Here is a 16,368-nt window from a genome sequence, read left to right as displayed (position 1 = left end):
GCTTCCTTTACAAACACAAAGTAATCTATAGATTTAACTAAGAGTATATTCAGAAACGACTATTTTTTCCTCCTTTCCCTCCCTTTTCCTTTCTGACACCATCTCCCACACTCTCAGGATCCCCACTGGGACAAACATCTAAAAGTTTGTCCCTTTGGGGGTTTTAATTACTGCAATTGTTTAATTCTTTTTTTAAAATGTTTTTAAATTGTTAACTGTTGTTGTATTGTTTTTAATTTTTGTTTTAGCTCTTTATTGTTTTAGTGGTTTGTTTTTAATTGTAAACCACCCTGAGTGTTGTGAACTACACCTGATTTCACACTCTGTACATGCTCAGAGGGAAAAAGGCAAAGTCACATCATACACAAACTGAATTGGTTCTTGGAGATGGCGACCATGTAGGGTCTGGGTGCGCAAACAGAGATAGAGAGAGACACACTCAGAAAGTTCAATGGGCTTTATTATAGAAAGTTGCTCATCAGGATAAAATAATCCACATTAAAAACATATTTCCGATTCAAAGTGTAGTGTAATGTGCCTAACTAACATATGTGTGTGCAATCAGTAATTACAGCCATCTAATAATCTAACAAAGCCTAATAAAACATTTAGAGAGAAGAAGGAAGGAGGGAGGGTTTAGGAAAGGGATGGCAGTGATTAGTAGAAAGGAGGGAAGAGGGATCCAAGGCTTGTGAAGGCAGCATATTACCAGGATCAGAGGCTTGAGAACGGTGGGGCTTTCAGCTAAAGGAGCGAGGCTGTGGCTGGAGACAGGAGCCTTTTAGAGCGATGATCAAGCATGCAGTTTGCTCAAAGCAAGGCTGAGAGTCAGAGCACCATGGTAGGGGAAGTCTTGACTTCTCACTGCGCAGCAGAAGTCACAGAGTTCCTGTGCATGGACAGAGTTCCTGCTTGTTGCCTCGCGGCTTAGCAGCAAACTCTGGGATGGCTCTTGAGCAAGTATGCTTGTTAGGCAAGATTGCTTGCTATCTGTCCAGTAAGCCTCATTCTTTATAGTTGTATCTTCCTTTGATCTCCCATAGAGTATATTCAAAATATCCTCATCCTTCCTGGGTCCCCAAAAGGTGACAACTTGCTGTTACCTTCTGGATATTGTCTTTCAATTATTCAGGCAGTCCAGGGAGATCTGAATCCCATCTTCTGTAAGCTGTAAACTTAGAAGGGGAGGGGGAACATTGCCCAAAGCAAATCTGCATCTCTGAGTTGCAAATGGGCACCTTTTCTTGTCCCAGATTTGCCAGCTGGGCAAAAAGGTGTTAGTACACCTTTCTGAAAGGTCCTAAAAGGTGTTAGTACAAGGATTTAATCTACAGGTGTTTTCTTTGTGTGCATTTACCTAGAGTGGAATTTCTATAGAGAGCAATTGAGTATAGCAGAGCAATCATTGACAAAGATTAACATAGACTTCTTGCAACAGGAGAGGGGAGATCAGCCCCTGGCCTATTCCACAGACATTATCTGATAGTGAGTTACATTTTAGCATATTGATTAGCTCAGGCCTAGCCCTTGTGTTTCTGTGAGTGCCCATTTCACAATACAATGCTGGATTGCCTCTTCCTTCACAGAGCCGTTAGCTGAGGCAGTCATGAGATCTGGATGTCAGTTCACCTTGAGGCCAGGCAGTAATTCATTCCTTAATAAAATGGAACTAGACACAGGCCTGAATTCCATATAATTCTGGGTTGGTAGCTCTGGGTTGAATGTTGGGGTCAAGGGGGGAGTCCCCAACATGAGCCATTTTGGAAGGGCGGTATACAAATCAAATCAAATTAAATAAACACATACATAAATAAACAAACAACTAAACAAAATAGACTGCATAAAATACAACAGTCTCCCTTTCACCTACACTTTCCTGCCCAGAGGCATCTGGTGGGCCACTGTGTGAAATAGAATGCTGGAACAGATGGGCCTTGTGTCCAGTCCAGTAGGGCTGTTCTTATACCTTCCCTTACCATCAATTGGGAATCATTTGGAAAAAGAGCCTTGTTCACGCATAGGCGTGGGTGGGGTGGAAATGGACACTATAACCATGCATCCAAATAATTATAAGCATCACTGAGCATGCCCAGAAGTCCCTCCAGAAGCATTATTTTTGCTGTGCTACTCAGAGTGATCGCATTTGTCTGAAGAAGCAAATGACACAAGCATGATCATGGGCATTTCCAAGTTCATAAGTCTGGGCTTCTTGCAGCCCAAGCACACACATTACTTTGGCTAAAGGCCAGGGTAAAAACTAGGGGTAGGGGGGCAGGCAGTACCAGGATCCATGCAGATCCTGGCACTGCACATGAACAGCCTAACCCTGGCTGGACTGCCCTAGCCTGGGTTAGGCTGCTTCTGTTAATTGGCTTATATTCTTGGCAGAAGAACAGGAACCAAGAATGCAAAACCTGCCTTCCTGATTGGCTACTTTAAAGGGAGGGGGAGGAGTAATTTTTGGGCAAAAAAGGTAGTGTGTGTAAGGGAGGGTTAGGTAGAGATTACAAAAAGGATCCAGAAGAAAGAAGCCAGACAAAGAAGAATTGCCAGGAGAAGAAAGCTGGTTGAGAAAGCTGCCAGAAAGACTGAGGGCTTGGTTTAGTAAGCTGGCTGAAATAGGCCACAGTTTAGACAAAATAGCTGGTTGTATTTATCCTCCTTTAGTTTCTTATCTTTTGCTCGTTTTGTTGGAGAAAATGTTCAGAAAACAATGTCTAAAGAAATAAAACTGGATTAGTGTTTTTCTTTCTAAGTACAGACATAACTTTGTTCTGATCTCTTGTACTCTCTGAGTTTGTTTCACACCCCCACACTTACTGGCCATCCTACTCTACCTGCGTAACTAGGTTATTGTTGTGATGTGTTTGAGTAAACCAAAGTAACTCCATTTTACATAGAATACTGAAGCATCTCCAAGTTTGCTTAGAAAACCCAATTCTAACTTAAAGTAACCCCAGCCCAGCTCAAGGACACGGCCTCACATGATTATCTCTCTCCACTAAATTGTATCTAAAGAAACTTGGTTCTCACCATTCTTTGCTGAGAAGTTAATAAAACAGGATGTAACCAAATAAGGAGTGATCACCAGATGAACAATGAATCATTCGCATGCGTACTAGATACTTAGTCCACCATTTTACTGCCACGTATACTATGTCAGCATCATTCAGATTGTCTGTATAAATGTAAGATGCACCTATAACCAATTTGTATTCAATGTGGAGCGTGAGCCCCATTGTCTACCTGCTTCTGCAGAGCATTAAACCAAGCCTCTAATTGATTCCCACTGTGTCTGTTTGATTGGCTTAAGGCGGACCCAGGGACGAACTGAATTCACATCAGTTGGAAACTTGGGGATATTGTGGGCTCGTGGGTGGAGGCAGCCAGGGAATGAAGACTTCTGCTTGGTGGCAGAGGTAACGTCCAAAAGGTGGGAGAAGCAAGAGGGGTTTTTTTTGCTTGCTTTCCCCCATATTAACAGGGCTAGCTACTGCTTCTTCAAGCACTGTAAGTCTGAGCAGCATGGCAAGTACAAGGCCTCCTGGCAATGTCAGCACGAGGGGCAAGGACTTCTGGGTGTGCTCCGACTCTGAGACATGATTACAGCACCCCCTTTCCCCTCCAAGTGTGAACAGAGCTAAGGAGTCTGCTAAACTCCTCTCTGGAGAAGCTGGGGTCACAATCACACTAAATGATGGGGGTGTAGACTTCTCCATCTTTGGCCCTCTGTCCAGACATGAAAGCTAGCAGCTATAGCTGACACCAGCCTCTAATTGTGTTGAAGGTATAAATAACCTTAAATGAATGATGCTATTGTGTGGAGGCTAAGTGTGTGAACTTTGAAGTCCCTGATTAAATATTCCCTCTGTCATCAGCTCACTCCCCAACTATACTAGGGGGATGATGAAATGAGCAGACAACCTGCTTGCCCCCCACCCTCACCCCATAGCCCCGCTACAACACTTTCCTTTTGTCCCTGCTGAGAACCTATGGCTCACTATTGGCAGCATGTCAGCATTTGATGCCACACACAGAGAGAAAGATAGATACAATCTTTAAATTACTCAAATGGCTGCCATGCAGAAGCTAGACTGCTGGAAAGCCCATCTGAATACAGTCTTCTCTTCTGCTTAAGGCATTCTTGAGAAGGCATGAGTTATACATGAATTCCTGATGGACATGTTAGTATGCTACAAAATGCTAGCGTGCTAAGAGTTAGTGTGCAAAAGCCACAGTGGGCTTTAACCTATTCAGATACCTCAGAGTGCAATCAAGGCCAAGAATCTGAACCTAAGTATGCAGATTACAGACAACAGAGCCTTTTGTTCTGGCTGTCCTCTGAATGAACAATACACACCCACATTCTCTTTCAAACCCTCTGTTACCTGAGCAGGGGTTTTGAACTATGAACTTTTCTGCCTCTGAGAGGTTTGAAACCTCAACCTTTTATAGGATATTTGAAATCCTATAAAAGGTAGTTTCCCTCAGCCACTTGATCTTTCTGTTCTTGGTTGCAACTGCTCTCAGGACACAGTTCCTGCATGATCGCTCGGAGAGGTAGTGAGGCCTTCTGCTGTTGTGTGCATTTGGCAGCATAACTTGCTGAATCACTGCTCCAGAGGATTAATCCAGATCAACATCTTCATTTGCGTTCACTCCTTTCCCCCTTCACTGAATGGAAATCATTGGGTTGCTGAGCCCCAACAGTTGGGACACTGGATTACACAGGATCCAGAGTTGTTATGCTGAATTCACTAGCTTTGAGCGCTTGTGTGGGATAGTTTGCAGGAAATTCAGTTCTGTGCTGCCTGAGATGATCTTAGCAACCTGAGTATGTGGAATACTCTGTGTGTGAATGTCTCATGCTTACACATGGGCCTTCTTGTGCTTGTGCTACCCAAGAGCAGCTTTAAAGGAATACTAGACACATATCTCTTTCAGATACACAAAGGTTCAAAAATCGTCTGTCCTTCCAGGTATACGCCAGCTGTATGTTGTTTAATACTTGCCAGGCATTAGAAAGAGGATATTTTTAATACACACACACACACTGGATCCATGATTGTTAGAGAATCTTGCAATGTTGTACTTCAGCTCTCAAAAAAACATCTACAGCTGGTGAGTTCAAGTTATTGAAGCTACATTGGTTCCCATCTCCTCAGGCTCCCTTTTTCAGTTCATCGCCTATATGCACTCTTCAGCCACTTACGGTTGGCCTGCTAATGAGGCTGGGTGAAGCAGCTGCCTCAGGTAGAGGCACTGGTGGAGGCAGTGAATTGCCTGCCTTTGTCAGTGCATCCCAACAAGTTTACCTGGCAGTGGTGAGCATCTACACGTTAGCAGCTACTGTCACCCTTGCTCTCTCCCTTCCAGCTCAACTTGCCCTCCCTTTTGGAAAAAAAACCAGAGGGGAGGGAACAGAGAGGCAGGAAGCATCTTCTGTTTCAGAAGGCAAGGTAGGAAGAGGAGCAGCAGGAGTGGAGATGGATCCCACTGTCAGGTAAGGGTAGACCAGGCAGAGATATGGAGGAGCAGAAGTGCTCTTACCCCTGGACTTCTTCAGGACCAAAGTCCAGGGCCTCCACAGTCCCTGGGCACCCCCAAATCCTCTTTAGTCTATCACGGGTGGCGTGGTTGCCCAGCGGAGCATGATGATGATTAATTTGCAGGGGGGCCCTCCAAAGGGCTTTAGGTCCAGGCTCCAGAATTACCTAGGTGCACCTCTGTGGAGGAGACCGAGGGGAATCCATGCATGGATTTTTATGTTATTTTATTTTAGCTGTTTTATTGTATTTTAAAATTTTCATTCCTGATCATTGATTGATTTTAACTGATTTATGATATTTGTGAACTGCCCTGAGCTATTCTGTAAGGGCGGTCTAAAAATCAAACAAATAAATAAATGGAGAACTCCATGGTGATAAAGAAACCAATCTTACTGATTTCCTGAGGGAAGTCAACAAGATTGGGGAAGGAGACAAGAGGCTAATTCACATGTTATGTGTAACACTTATAAGAGCGTACAGTATACAGGTACAGTCATTCACATATTAGGCTGAACACAAGTACAGAAGTACACTTCCTATCTGTACCATGCATGTGAAGGGCCTATATCCAGGTTCACTTTTAAAATGAACACAGATGTAGTCATTCACACAAACGTGTACGAGTGTACAGACATCTGTACACTCATACAGCATAATATCTGAATCAGGCTTAGGTGGCAGGGGAATCTGTGTACAGATCATTCCACACAGACAGAAAGGTGGTTAAGTACAGTGGCAGCTCTCTAGGCTGTCTCAGGTACAGGCAGGCTTGAGTCAGGCCCACAGCCACCTTGCTTCAGGGCTCCATGCCCTTTTAACTTTGATGCCTCCTGAGACTTCTTCTGCTTGTCTTCACAAAGGTCCTCTTATCCTTAGAGCCTGTATTACATATTCATTCAAGATTTTGTCCTCATAGATATCAGACTGCAGACATTTTGTTAGTCTTTGTTTTCTGAGCAGTTCTTTAACATTCTATGCTACCATGCCAGCTCAGCCAAAGTGTATTATAGTATTCTATCGATTCCTGGATAGAAGCTAGGAGTCTGTAGCACCAAGAAAACCTCCACAACTGCAACAGACAGCTCTATAAATAACCTTTGAGATATACCAAAATTATTTTGGTTCATTATATGCCACAGCAGGTTTGACTTTCCCCCTTCAAAACAGAAAGGTTCAAGTTAAAACGATAAAAGCAGACATGGGTTTATACAGAGTCATTTATTTAGAACAAGCAACATTACTTTCCTCTTAACTTCCACTTAGAAGAGATCATGCATTTAAGAGGCTTCAAGCAGTGAGAGAGGATGTAGCTTGTGGTTGCTTGCTCTCTATAGTAGCTGCTTCAAAACTTTGATACAGTACTGCCAGGATGTTGGTATTGCTGGCAAGCTTAGGGTTCCCCATTTTTCCAGTCAGGTTTCCTAGCTTTGCTTGTTAACAGCAGCTTCATCTACAGCAATCAGAAAAAGATAAATATGCAGAATTCTCCATTAATTAAGACAAAAGGGCAGACTTCAGGCTTACAGAATCCACTTTTTGTTACTGGAACCACAAGGTCCACCACCTACAACAGTTGCAAACTAGTGGCTGGAGGGCAGAGCCTAATGCAAAATGGTGCCTTAGGGGTAGGACACCAGTTACTTCCTAACTGCACCCCACTGGGATACAGTTATATACATGAACTGCACCCCACTGCATTTACATGAACTAATCTACAGGTGAAACTCGGAAAATTAGAATATCGTGCAAAAGTCCATTAATTCCAGTAATGCAAATTAAAAGGTGAAACTGATATATGAGACAGACGCATTACATGCAAAGCAAGATAAGTCAAGCCTTAATTTGTTATAATTGTGATGATCATGGCGTACAGCTCATGAAAACCCCAAATCCACAATCCCAGAAAATTAGAACAATATCGGAAATAGAACAATATCGGACCTCTGAAAAGTATACAGTGTACTGTGCTTGATTGGCCAGCAAACTCACCTGACCTGACCCCATAGAGAATCTATGGGGCATTGCCGAGAGAAGGATGAGAGACATGAGACCAAACAATGCAGAAGAGCTAAAGGCCGCTAATGAAGCATCCTGGTCTTCCATAATACCTCATCAGTGCCACCGGCTGATAGCATCCATGCCACGCCGCATTGAGGCAGTAATTGCTGCAAAAGGGGCCCAAACCAAGTACTGAATACATATGCATGCTTATACTTTTCAGAGGTCCGATATTGTTCTATTCTTCAATCCTTGTCTTCTTGGTTCCATGTAATATTCTAATTTTCTGAGATTGTGGATTTGGGGTTTTCATGAGCTGTACGCCATGATCATCACAATTATAACAAATTAAGGCTTGACTTATCTCGCTTTGCATGTAATGCGTCTGTCTCATATATCAGTTTCACCTTTTCATTTGCATTACTGAAATTAATGGACTTTTGCACGATATTCTAATTTTCCGAGTTTCACCTGTACATTTGAGTTCCTCCAGATCACATGGGGTTGTCAACTCTGAGTGAAGCAATTCCTGGAGATTTCTCTCTTGCAATATTTTTCACAACAGCAAGCAATTAAAATCTCCAGGATTGCTTTTCAGTAGTTACCTGGAGATTGATGCCAATTCCTGGAGGATTGGCAATCCTACAGATCAGAGATTCTAGCACAAAATTCCAGAACTGACCAGCAGAGCTGCAACAAAAGATTGATCAAAGGCAACCAATTCATACTCTTATTTTAAAAGTGAGGAACAGTGTGGCAGAGACATAAGCAATTAATACAAGGCCAGCTGTAGCAGAGAACGATTTGCTATCTTACCTGTTAAACTACAGGGAGTTAGAAAGAGACACTTTCCCTCCTTCTTCTTATGTCTCTCTTCTGGCTGGGTCTATAACATTGTTATTATTAGTAGTACATTTATATCCCGCTCTTCCTCTAAGGAGCCCAGAATGGTGTACTACATACTTGAGTTTCTCCTCACAACAACCCTGTGAAGTAGGTTAGGCTGAGAGAGAAGTGATTGGCCCAGAGTCACCCAGCTAGTTTCATGGCTGAATGGGGATTTGAACTCGGGTCTTCCTGGTCCTAGTCCAGCACTCTAACCACTACACCACGCTGGCTCTCTTTACTTTTTCTTTACTTTTTAACCAGATTTGCATAAAAGCAAGCCCTGATGAATCAAGGTCATCCCCCCACTTTGGTAATTTACCAGAGCTGAAGAATGTGAAGTTAGCAGATCAGAATACTAGAAAATGATGATCTACCATCTCATCCCAATGCAGTATTTGTAGAGTTAGTACTGCAGGATAGGGGGAAATTCAGGGTATCCTACTCTACCGTGTGCCTAACACAGTCTCCTCCAATCAAATATGCATTTCCTTTAGATAGAAGAACAAAGCAGGCTATATAGGCTAACAGGCATCTTATCTTTAGATTATTTAAAAAAGGTAAATGCTTCTATAGGGAAAACATTCTGTACAGGCACCTATAATTAGAACGACTAGATTATTTTTTTTAAAAGACGGCACTCCTAATTTCTGCCAGCCACGCAGAGATCTGGGAACCTCTGTAAAGACAAATAGAACAAGTAGCACCTTCGAGCACTCCCCCCGTTTATTTCACCATGGATCATCCCAGACCAGGATTTCTTAACCTTGGGCCCCCAGATGTTGTTAGACTACAACTCCCATTCATGTCTAGGGATTCTGGGAGTTGTAGTCCAACAACATCTGGGGGCCCAAGGTTAAGAAACCCTGTCCTAGACCACCTGCAGCTACAAACCATACATTCCCCTGGTTTTACTACGAAAACGTAGGTGAGTTGCCATCAGCTGCTTGAACTTTTTCAGCAAGCTTGCCTGGCAACAAATCCTGCCGTGTAATTGCAGCCGCCGCCCTGGCTTTTCGGCGTTACCGCCGCGGTGATTGGCTGGGGAGGCTTCGCTTCCGGCCGAAGACCGGCGCGTGACGTCACCCCCGCTTGTTGCCCCCAGAGAAGCGTGACAGGCGCTTCGGCTGGCAGCCCCTAACCGTCGCCCCCAGTTTGGGTTGCTCATTGGGCCGGTAGGGAAGCAGGAAATGACGTGAGAGACTGCGGGTTGTGAATGACGCAGCATCCGGAAGTCGTGAAAGAGAGTAAGTGGAGTGGAGGACGCAGGTAGGATCGTGTTAGGCGCAGGCCTGCAGGAGTGAGCTGGGGAGAAAAACGGGGGTGGTGGTGGGCGATAAGCGGAGGGGCCCAGCACAACCCACAGGGGTTGGGGATGCTGCCGGTGGTGAAGGGGAGGAATTGGGGAGCCCCCGCTGCCCTCTAAGACATACTAGGATTCTGTGAGGAGGCGTTTGCAAAGGGAGAGTGTGCGTTCTTGCTTGCTTTTTGTCCAGTGACAGAGAAAAGTACAGATAAAGGTCTGACTCCTGACATGGTGGAAGGTGGAAAATTTGAAAGTTTTTTTCCCCCGGAGGGCGGGGTGCAGGCTGACTTGCGAAGTATCTCATATCTATGAGGAGCGCAGTGGTTTGTTGGTCGTAAAGATAAAGTGTGCCATCAAGTCGATTTCGACTCCTGGCGTCCACAGAACCCTGTAGTTTTCTTTTGGTAGAATACAGGAGGGATTTACCATTGCCTCCTTCCTCACAGTATGAGATGATGCCTTTCAGCATCTTCCTATATCGCTGCTGCCTGATACAGGTGTTTCCCATAGTCTGGGAAACATACCAGTGGGCATTTGAACTGGCAGCCTCCTGCTTGTTAGTCAGTTATTTCCCCGCTACAATTTTTGCTTTGGGTGTGAGATCTGGATTCAGTCATTGGAATAATTCCATTGCACCTGGGGGTGGGGGTGGTGAATGGAGCCACACTTCTAGAAAATACTGGAGAAGAGGCCATAATCTATTGGTTGCCTCAGGTTCAGATCCTTGTATCTCAAATACAAAAAGGATTTTGAGTATTAGGGGTGAGAAAGACCCTTGCTTGAGACTCTGGAGAGCTGCTGCCAGTCAAAGTAGATGAACCAATGATTTGACTAAGCACAAGACATTTCTTAATATTTTCAGTGTCAGAAGAAGTTGCAGCTGATAACACTTTCATGTCATGCTGCTACTAAAAGTGTAGAATTGCAGTTCAAAGCCAGTATTTAGCAATTATCATTAGGGAAGAGAGTAATCTTCTTGTCCTGGATTGATGAGTGATTCGTTTGTACTATGTCTAGGTTTTTGACTTTGGATGTGGTTGCACTCCCCTGAAAATTCAGGTCTGCACTTTGGAAGTGACTTTAGATCTAAACATTTCAATGGCACCTAAGTGTCCTCAGTGACACAAAGTGGCCTTTATCAGCTTTGGTATACCAGCTGTGATTGGTACTTGTCTTTGTCTTTAAAGCCTATATGTTTTAAGGCCAAGGTACCTCTAGAACTGCTTCCTTCCATACTAATGTGCCTGGACATTAAGATCAGCCTCAGACTCTGCACTGTGTATCTTACCCATCAGGATCATGACAGGTGCATAGTGACTCATGACTCATGAGAGGGTCTCTTCTGTGATTACATCCTGTTTGTGGAATGCTCTCCCTAGAGAGGTACACCTGACACCAAGTTTGTATCCATTTTGGTGCCAAGTGGAACCTTTTTATTTTCCCACCCCTTTTAAGGCACTATAACTTACAGGCTTCTGTTGTCTGTTCCTGATTCTGCTTTTCTTGTGATTTGCTTTTAGTGTAATTGTTTTGTATGGTTTTATTTATTGTAATTATTTATTTTAAGTTTATTAGCTGCCTTAGGAAGCTTCACTTGAAGGGCAGAATAAAATTCTATAAAATAAATACATTGTATGCATACTTTGGTTTAGAAATTTAAATTTGCTTAGAGTGAACTGCAGACATGCAGTCAGTGTGGAGTTGGATGGAATTAGTTGATGATCTGTGGCTAATTTGAGGCCTTTTTGATCCAAGGGTGTCATTATGGGAAGAACTGGCATAATTATGGTCTTCTTGATATGGTGGGAGAAGTTTGTACAAAATCTGTTTATAAACTCAACTGAAGAGTTCAACCTGCTTCACTGAGTACTGCTATGATAATGGTTTAGTACTATTAAGTGCTTCACAGATAAGGCCAGGACTGAAAAAAATTAGCATCTCTAGGCATAAGTATCATGTTTAGATATTTTTCAGATTTGGCCAGTCTTTGCCACATATATAATATTAATTACTGTATGTAAATTTTCTTTCTTTGTTTCAAACAGATAACCGGTTACCTTTCAAGCTTAACATGGAATCTGAAAATGCCATTCCTCCTGAACTGGTTGAGGGTTTGAAACTGATAGATGAGCAAAACAGTCCTTCACAAACCAACTGCAATAATGTGTATGCCTCCAAAATTGCCAAAGAAGTCAGTCAGTTGCCTGAGTTGGAGGCCAGAGAAGATGATGACCTTTTCCATGACTGTAATGACTCTTTTGAAACAGGAGTGAAGCAAGAGAATCATAACAGTGAGACAGCTCCTTCAGAGAATCAAACAGATCCAGATGAAAAATATTTACTAGAACTGGAGAAAGACATGCCAGAGGAAGAAAAGCTGGTATGCTAAATAATACATTTCTTTAAACGTTGTGGTGACTAGCATCTCTGACTTACTATATTTACCTGCAATTAAGTACCATTGATTTCAAAATAATATATTTCCAAATGATGCTTCTTCTCTCAACTTCCGTCAAATCCCTCCTTAAAAATTTACCCATTGCAGGGGAGCAACATCAGGAGAGGGGGCATACTTGCCTCTTCCCAGAGGCATCTGGTGGGTCACTATGGGAAAGAGGGTGCTGGATTAGATATGCCTTGGGCCTGATCCATCAAGGCTCTTCTTGTGATCTTATGTGAGTAAAGGGGCTGAGGCTTATAAAAATATGCATGATGTGGAAAAAGTAGAGAGAGAGTAGATTTTCTACCTTGCTCATTGCACTTCGCTCGTATTCTTAAATGACCGTATGTTCCATGTTTGCCATTCAGTTTTTACTGCCATACAGTATTTTATTTTTGCTTGACTTCTGATTATGCTGTTCTACTTGTTACTCTGCTTTCCTATAACATAAATTAGCAATGTGTGTCTTCCAGCAATTGTTGCAATCTGTTCTTTTTCTTGGAATCCAGTGTGTTCGACTTTTATTATTTATTTATTTGACATATTTATCTACCACCTAAAACCTGTGTCTCTGGGTGGTGTACAACAGATATTAAAGGCAGTTTTGATCCAGCTGGTGTATCTATACATTGTCTTATTTCAATTTAGAACAGGATTTAGAAAAGACAGCAGCTCAGAGTTAAACCACAAGGTGCAATAGTCAACGGGCAGGTGCTTCCAGTGTAGACAAGCTTGCTCTTGCAATGTGATTATTTCCAAAGGTAGTCATGCTAACTGAGCTGTCTGAAAGAGAAATGGCCTTTCTTGCTCTGAGCTTGATTAACTAGCCTTTGGTTCTTGGCTCTTACAAGAAACAGCTTATTATCAAGAATGTCCATCTAAAATACAAGTGAATAAATAAAGTATTTTCTAAGCTTCCCGCTTGGTGAAAGCAGCAATGGCTGCCATTCTGCACACTGAAATCTTGTGTTAGGAAGCACCTGCGGCTGTTTGCAGAGGCGGACTGTTGCACAGCTCCTTAAAACAGCACACTGTTACTTGCGCTGTACTATTTCAGTTTCCCCCCATGGAAATAATGCTGCAGAAGTGCCTGCATGCTGTTTTTGTTTTAAGGAGTTTTGCAAGAGCCCAATGGCTGTCTTTAGCATTTGCAGCAGCTCCAGTGGCGTACTAACGCCAAGGTTTCACTATGCAGAATGTCGGTCACTGTATCCAGCAGCTTTAAAAAGCCATGTGTGAGGGAGGATGCATTCTGTGGTTGGAATAACAGCTCATAAAGTGATTAAAGGCACTGTCCAAATGTAGCTGTTCTTCGGCTCTCCAGATCTGAGCTCTCTTATTGCTCTCCCCCCTTATATCCAGAGGAAGATAAGTTCAACAGTGACTCAGCAAACTGTACATATAAGCAAGGCCTGAGTGTCCTTAAAAATTAAAATTAATACCAATATAATCTAACAAAGCTGATCTTTCTAATCTGTATACATATGCAGACTGAGCAAAGGTGCATATATATTTGCTTGTGTTGCATAGTTCTCCATCTTTGGGATGAGCAATTCGCTACACAGCAGCCACAACCCCCCTGGAAATCCTATCCTTGCACCATTATCTTTTTTTCTTCTTTTTTTTTTTTTTTTGCACTACCCTGAGAATGCTTGCTTGTGGTTAAAATATCAATGATTGAAAGCACTCTTGTTTGGTGGTTGTGCATTCTCTAGCCTTTGAATATTTTTCTGATGTTTGGATTTTTTGTCTCCTTGCTAAAGAAGAATTGTGGGGGAGGCCTTATTGGATGTCATTTGCATCTAGTGCACACCTACCATATTTGCTGGGGTGGGTAAGGAATAATGCTTTTGGCCCTCCTGTCTCTAAAAAGCACCAAACTGTGACAACAGTTGTAACACGGTAGCTGACTTGGAACTGCTCTCTTAACCTAGCTGGATGGAAGTGCCTTATCCTGCTTATCTACACAGGAAAGACCACCACCTCCAAATGTTTTTAAAGCATGAGAGAGGCTCTGCTGAAGTAGACCAAAAAGTCTATCTAGATTCCCCCACTGACCACTACTTTTCGGAAGCCCAGAAGCAGGTCACCTAGGCAAATAGCCCTCTCCCACTGTTGCATCCCAGCAACTGGTCTTCCGAGGCACACTACCTCTGCATCTGGAGGCAGCATCTGACTTGAAACATGAGGATTTTCACAATAAAAATGGCAAAACTCCTTGGTAGAAGGTTTTTAAAATATCAGGAGGATTGAAATGTAATTCATCTTATAGGCAGCTCCTATCCTACTAGCAAACTCAGTTGTGTGTGGATGAGAGAGATGATTGAGCTTGATTTATTTATTTTAGGGCACTCAGAAGTAGTGTTGCTTTTAAAGGAAGGGACATGTAGATCTGTCAAAAAGATGTCATGATGCCAGGTAGTCTTTCTTTGATCCACTGTTCAAATTAAATGAAGGCCAGTTGTTTTGCAAGCCCACTTGCTATTGGTTGAGCTCTTATGATGTCACAGGGCCTAGGATCTAGGAAGCAGTGTTGGGACAGAGGCCAAGAAGACAGGGAGCCTGGCTGTCATGGATGTGAGGATAAAAGGGGATTGGAGGAGGCAGGAACTTGAGGTAAGAGGGGCAGAGAAGACAACGGACCAAGAGGAACAGGGGCCAGTGAGAAGCGTGTGGGAAGCAGGAGGCCAAGAGCAGGAAGGGTGGAGAGGCAGGGGACTGAGGGAAGTGAAGAGAGGAGCAACAGAGGTGGTGAGCACTGGTGGCTGTATGTCTTCCTCTTTGCTCCTTCCTCAGGACATTGCCTGAGCTGCTGTGAAGTTGCAGGATAATCTGAGGTAGGAAACAGACCTTGGGGCAGGAAAAATAGGTGGTGGTAGTGATGGTGGTAAGTGAAGGGGCTGAAGGATTGTGTTTCTTAAAGGTCTGTCTACAAATGCTGACTGTTTCTTGCCTTATTGAAAGAACATATAACAAAACAGTTGTAAATGTTGCTGAGTATGTTGATGGAAAAGTAAAATTGTGACTTTTAAGATGCATTCTTTACTACTCTAAAAGCACAGCTTCCTTCCTGCTTTGTGTAGTAAATGAAGAGTCTGTCTTGCAGCTCCAAGTCAACAATCTCTTCTCAGCTATGGCTCTGGACAAGTCACTATATGTAACCCTTAGTTTTTAAATTTTGCTGTAAACCGCCTTGAGATTGTTTTAATGAAAGGTGGTATATAAATTTCTAAATAAATAAATAAATAAGTGTGTGTGTGTGTGTGTATGTGCACACGCACCATGGAAAGTGACCTACCCAGCAAGATAAATTAACAGTGTACAGGATTGGGCATGTCTCTTTCCTTATGCACTGTGGATGTACCATCTTCCAAACAAACATTGGCATGATGATAGTTTGTGTATAGATAGTATTGAGAAATAGCCACACCCCCAGAATTCTATATTGTTTCTTTGGGGTGGTGGGGAAACTATGGAATGTTGCTCCTTTTCAGAAATCCCTAACATTTAAGTATTCACAGCAGAGAAGCAAGATTACTAGTTTAAATAAATGTGGCTGTTCATGTAACAGAAGTTAAGATTTTTTTAAAAAAAATTATGGCTGTTGCCTTGCTACCGATTACACTTCTTTCCAATTGCCAATTGTGGTAGTAGTATTGTACCTGCCCATTTCAGATCAATAGCAACTGATTAGATGTTGTTGCTTATGTATTGCAGAAGAGAAGAAATGAAAGCACAAAACTGAAAGAAGAAGGAAATGAACAGTTTAAGAAAGGAGGTGGGCTAACTACTTATTATGTACTAAGATGATTATTTATAACTCCTTATTCTGTAAGATCAAGAATTCCAGCATTACATGGTCACTTTTCTCCAGAGTTCCTACTACTATGACCAACTCTTTCCTTTTGGGTAGGATCAGTCAGTTGTCAACAAGATATGTCAGGAATTTGAAGATTCAGTGCTTTTTGAAGTCTGTCTCCCAACAGATACAAGGATGGTTGAAGTCCCCATTATTAATAATTTTTGCTTCCTTGAAACATCAGTAAGTGGCCCGGCCCAACTGGTATCTTATCTGTCTGATTTGGATGGCTGTCTTTATATACATATACATTACTCCAAGGCATACCCCTCACTAATCCCATGCATGGCAGCTCTCGTGAGAGTTTGTGAGCAACTGCCTGGATAGCAAT

General features: G+C 42.7%; 1 protein-coding gene across 5 annotated transcripts in view; it reads left to right on the top strand.

The window, feature by feature from the left end:
* Positions 1-5,373: 5,373 nt before the first annotated feature.
* Positions 5,374-16,368, top strand: part of TTC1 (tetratricopeptide repeat domain 1) — a 28,319-nt gene continuing 17,324 nt past the window's right edge. Inside the window, exons 1-3 of one of the 5 annotated variants that reach the window (XM_053293944.1) lie at positions 5,374-5,503; positions 11,784-12,118; positions 15,896-15,956. In XM_053293944.1, coding sequence (XP_053149919.1) covers positions 11,810-12,118; positions 15,896-15,956 — 370 coding nt within the window. In that variant the 5' untranslated portion in view covers positions 5,374-5,503; positions 11,784-11,809. Of the gene's footprint in view, positions 5,504-9,524; positions 9,702-9,802; positions 9,953-10,936; positions 11,045-11,783; positions 12,119-15,895; positions 15,957-16,368 lie in introns of those variants that run through there. The other 4 variants (XM_053293940.1, XM_053293942.1, XM_053293943.1 and 1 more) reach the window with 4 other exon arrangements.

Source organism: Hemicordylus capensis, chromosome 2 (genome assembly GCF_027244095.1).
Source record: "Hemicordylus capensis ecotype Gifberg chromosome 2, rHemCap1.1.pri, whole genome shotgun sequence".
In the NCBI taxonomy this organism is placed as follows: Eukaryota; Metazoa; Chordata; class Lepidosauria; order Squamata; family Cordylidae; genus Hemicordylus; species Hemicordylus capensis.
This window is presented reverse-complemented; position numbering and strand designations above follow the sequence as displayed.